Here is a 3835-nt window from a genome sequence, read left to right on the forward strand (position 1 = left end):
CACTTTTGCATTTTTAAAACGTTTGGTAGCATGACATAAATATTAGGTATATGCGTCTTGGGCCTGCTTTATTCTTTTTTCCGAACTCAGTATATAATTTCAAGATGAAAAAGTGTAAAAAAATAGATCGTCAAAAAATGGTATTCATTCCCTTCTTCCAGTTGGTACTTCAATTTAAAAAATATTTAAAACAACTTTTCAGAAAAATATGCAAAAGCATATATGCAAATCCGGCCTCTACGTTAATAATAATTAGTACTTACTGCAAAGTTACTGCAAGTCTTTCGCCTGGAGACACTGCATCTGGTAAAATACGTTTTTTTTATTCAATATTCAGAATATTTTGAATGTATCAGGAGTCATTCATGTATATTTAAAAAATTGCTGCGGGTCTTTCTCGTACATCGGAATGAAAGTACTTCTGTAAAAACCATTCTTGAATCGATTGCGATTAATTTCACCCACTTTAAATCTTCTTTTTCGACGTCGTTGTTTTTGACTTATATAAGTGTACGCACACAATACAAACAAACCAGCACTTGCTACAAGTATGTCAGTGTCCATTTTTATGTACCTTTTTTATTAAAGTTAAACAGAGTCACAATTATTATTATTTGCAGTTTCTGCTCTGTCACTTGGTTACGTCACTTGCTATACATAATAATAACCAGCTAATGCAATTTGATTCGATTTTCGTCGCATTTATTCGGATTCTTTCGGCAGCAAAGCCACCCGTACTGGTCGAACATAAGAACCGCAAGAACTTGCATGCATGCATGCATGTTAGCAAAACCTGATGTTGAACTTTCTTCCGTTGCGTCATCCGGGCCCGTTTGCATATACGGACAAACTATAAATCCGGCTTAAGGCGATACGATAATAATTAATAGAAAACGTTCAAGAGTCACCCTTGATCCTGAATCAGGTAATTAAATTTATTTTCCTATGCATTAGGAGTTACTTCAAAGTAGTGTAAAATAATAAATGGATGTATATAGTTTCAGAATACTTTCTTATGTTTGAGCCCATTATACAAAAAAGACGAATCTCAAGAAACATGAAGTTTTATTATAAATATCGAAGACAGAAAATCAAACAAAAGCTGACAATTTTAGAAAGGTAAATAGATTTAACTGTTTCTAAATTAAACAACATTTTCTTCCAAGATATAACGCTGTCCAATCAAATGAATATCCAATCCGTCATCAACTCATCACCACCGTCACATTGCTTCTCTTACAGTTAAATGTACGCTGCAGCAATTGGCATATGTTTAAATTTATGTGTATGTGCAATGTGCTCACATTGCGTTTTACACTTCTCAATCAGCGTTTTAAGTTCGTCTACTTTATTCATTTCGAAATTCGCAACTATGTCTCTGCACGCTTTGCAAAAATCATACGCCATTTTATATTTTTTAACCAATTTCTTTTTTTCCATGTTGTAGATAACCCCTCCACAGTATTCAATCAAGTAGCGCTTCAGGCGGCCAAAATCTTTGAACTTTTCGTCATACTCTTGGTTGACCTCAGCATCTTTTATGGAATTTATAATTTCTCTTTCGCTTCGAGCGCCTCTAGTAAAATTGATACTGAGTTCTTTCTTCTCTTTACCTTCTTCCTTTGCCGTTGCTGTAAGAATGCCGTTATGATCAATGCTCAACGTGGCAATTATTTTCAGTGCGCCAGGCGGTGCTGGGGTCAAGTCTTTTATGGTAAAGTTTCCTATTAGGCGATTTAATCTGGCGTCTGAACGTTCGCCTTCGTATATTTGAAACGGCATCGAGCGTTGGTTTTCTATTATAGTTCTAAAAACCTTACTAGCGCTAGCTGGTATTTTCGTGTTTCTCATAATCAGAAAATTCATTTCGTTGGCAACGTTGCTGAAGCCTAGGGACAAAGGCACGACGTCGACCATTTTGATTACGTCGATTTCTTGGCTTTGGTGTTTCGACATCATGGCAGCTTGAAGAGCAGCCCCATCTGCTACGCATTCGTCGGGATTCACGAATTTACTTAATTTTTTCCCGTCGAAGTATTCGGAGACTAAATTCTGGACTTTGGGAATCCGGGACGAACCACCGCACAGAATCACCTCTTCAATTGACTCCTTCGAAATGTTTGAACGACCGAGGCATTCATCAAGGATGAGCATAGTCCTTTTAAACAAATTATCTGCGAGTTCTTCAAACTCTTTTTGTGTTATTATTATCTTGATTTTCGGGTGTTGTGGTACCATTCCGTTGATGACAATTACTGTTTCTTTTGTCGTTGACAGTTGTTTTTTAGCCTCTTCGCATTTATTGCGCAACGTCCTCTTATCCTCAGGACTGTCGACAATAAAATTGTACTTTCCTCTTAATTCTCGATGGACGTGTGCTTGTAAACACTTGTCCAAGTCGTGACCCCCCAGCTGACTATCTCCGGATACGCAAATACTGCGAATGTTACTTCCGTGTCTTTCAAGAACGGCAATGTCAAAAGTGCCCCCTCCCAAATCGTAAACTAGACACCTTCGCTTTTGGTTCATATCGTTTTCAAAATAGTAAGCCAAAGCAGCAGCTGTGGGTTCATTCAAGAGTTTTAGAACGTTGAATCCTGCCTCTTTGGCGGCAGCTAAAGTAACCTCTCTTTGCAGAATGTTAAAATATGCGGGAACAGTTATGACTGCTTTTTTCACGGCGTGATCTAATTTCTCTTCAGCATACCTTTTTAGTTCTTTCAAAATAGCCGTGTACACTTCTTGTGGCGTTTTGGTGACAATTTTGCCATTTTGCTTCAGCGTGACCACAGGAAGATTTGACTCGTCTGGTTTTACGTTGTAAGACAAATATTTTATGCTTTCTTGAAGTCTCGGGTCGTTGTATGTTCTTCCAACCAGTCGTTTTACTTCTGCAATTTAAGAAATACGTCTTTTGTTTTAGGTATAGAAGAATTTTACCGTAAATTCCATTTTCTGTTCGGTTGCTCGCCACTTTCGGTGCGTGTTTACCAAAGATTACTCCACCTTCTGGCTGAAAAAATATAAAAGTTGGTGTAGTTCTTTCTCCTTCGGGGTTCTCTAAAATTTTCAGTTTCCCTTTCCTGTACAAAGAAATGCAGGAGTTGGTCGTGCCTAAATCTATTCCAATTACGAGATCATCCATTGTTAACTGCAATTAATTTATTTATTACAACTTTTGGAGACATAATTTGACGATATTTGAACACGTTTTTGTCTTCGTGAATAAAATTAATCTATTCTAAATTTATCAGTGGTTTATTCTTCTAGTATAAATAAAAACATTACTTACCTTAAAAACGTACAAAAATTACATATGAAATGGATTTATTGGAGGGAAAACTTAAACTTTGCTATATATTTAGTCAAAAAAGATACATAAATAACTTAAAATTGTGTAAGACTCACTATACTCTACAGTATATTTTACCTATCTGAAAGTAAGCCTCCGTGGTGTGATATTGTTGATAGCTGTAATAATAAAGATAAAATGTAAATTCATATTTATTACTTGTAGATGCTTCAAATTACAATAGGTAAACTGATAACTTTGTTATTTAAAAAAAAATGCTTTTTGTCATCTACACTTCTATACTTATATTATAAAGCTGAAGTGTTTGTTTAGTTGAACGCGATAATCTCAGAAACTACTAGTTCGAATTCAAAAAATCTTTTTGTGTTGGATAGTTCATTTATCGTATCTACATATAGGCTATATAACATCACGCTACGATCAATAGGAGCAAAGTAGCAATGAAAAATTCGGAAAAACGGGAAAATTATTCTTCCTTTGACAGCTTCCGTTACTTACGCTGCTTAAACGGTTAAAGTTACG

At 35.8% G+C, this 3835-nt stretch overlaps 1 protein-coding gene across 1 annotated transcript; it reads right to left on the reverse strand.

Moving 5' to 3' along the window:
• Positions 1-1048: 1048 nt before the first annotated feature.
• LOC135137420 (heat shock 70 kDa protein-like) lies at positions 1049-3414 on the reverse strand. The gene is made up of 3 exons (XM_064067053.1): positions 3293-3414; positions 2941-3151; positions 1049-2891 (listed from the first exon to the last, which is right to left on the reverse strand). The coding sequence occupies exons 2-3, from the start codon at positions 3143-3145 to the stop codon at positions 1243-1245; spliced, it is 1854 nt and encodes a 617-aa protein (XP_063923123.1). The 5' UTR covers positions 3146-3151; positions 3293-3414; the 3' UTR covers positions 1049-1242.
• Between the last annotated feature and the right edge of the window lie 421 nt (positions 3415-3835).

This window comes from Zophobas morio, unplaced genomic scaffold, assembly GCF_036711695.1.
Source record: "Zophobas morio isolate AGI-343-1 ecotype UQ-CSIRO unplaced genomic scaffold, CSIRO_AGI_Zmor_V1 ptg000029l, whole genome shotgun sequence".
Taxonomy (NCBI): Eukaryota; Metazoa; Arthropoda; class Insecta; order Coleoptera; family Tenebrionidae; genus Zophobas; species Zophobas morio.

Coding starts and splice junctions, on each gene's coding strand:
- LOC135137420 (XM_064067053.1), bottom strand. CDS start 3,145: ATGGATGATCTCGTAATTGGAATAGATTTAGGCACGACCAACTCCTGC. Junction 2,892..2,940: donor AACAGAAAATGGAATTTACG/GTAAAATTCTTC, acceptor CTTAAATTGCAG/AAGTAAAACGACTGGTTGGA.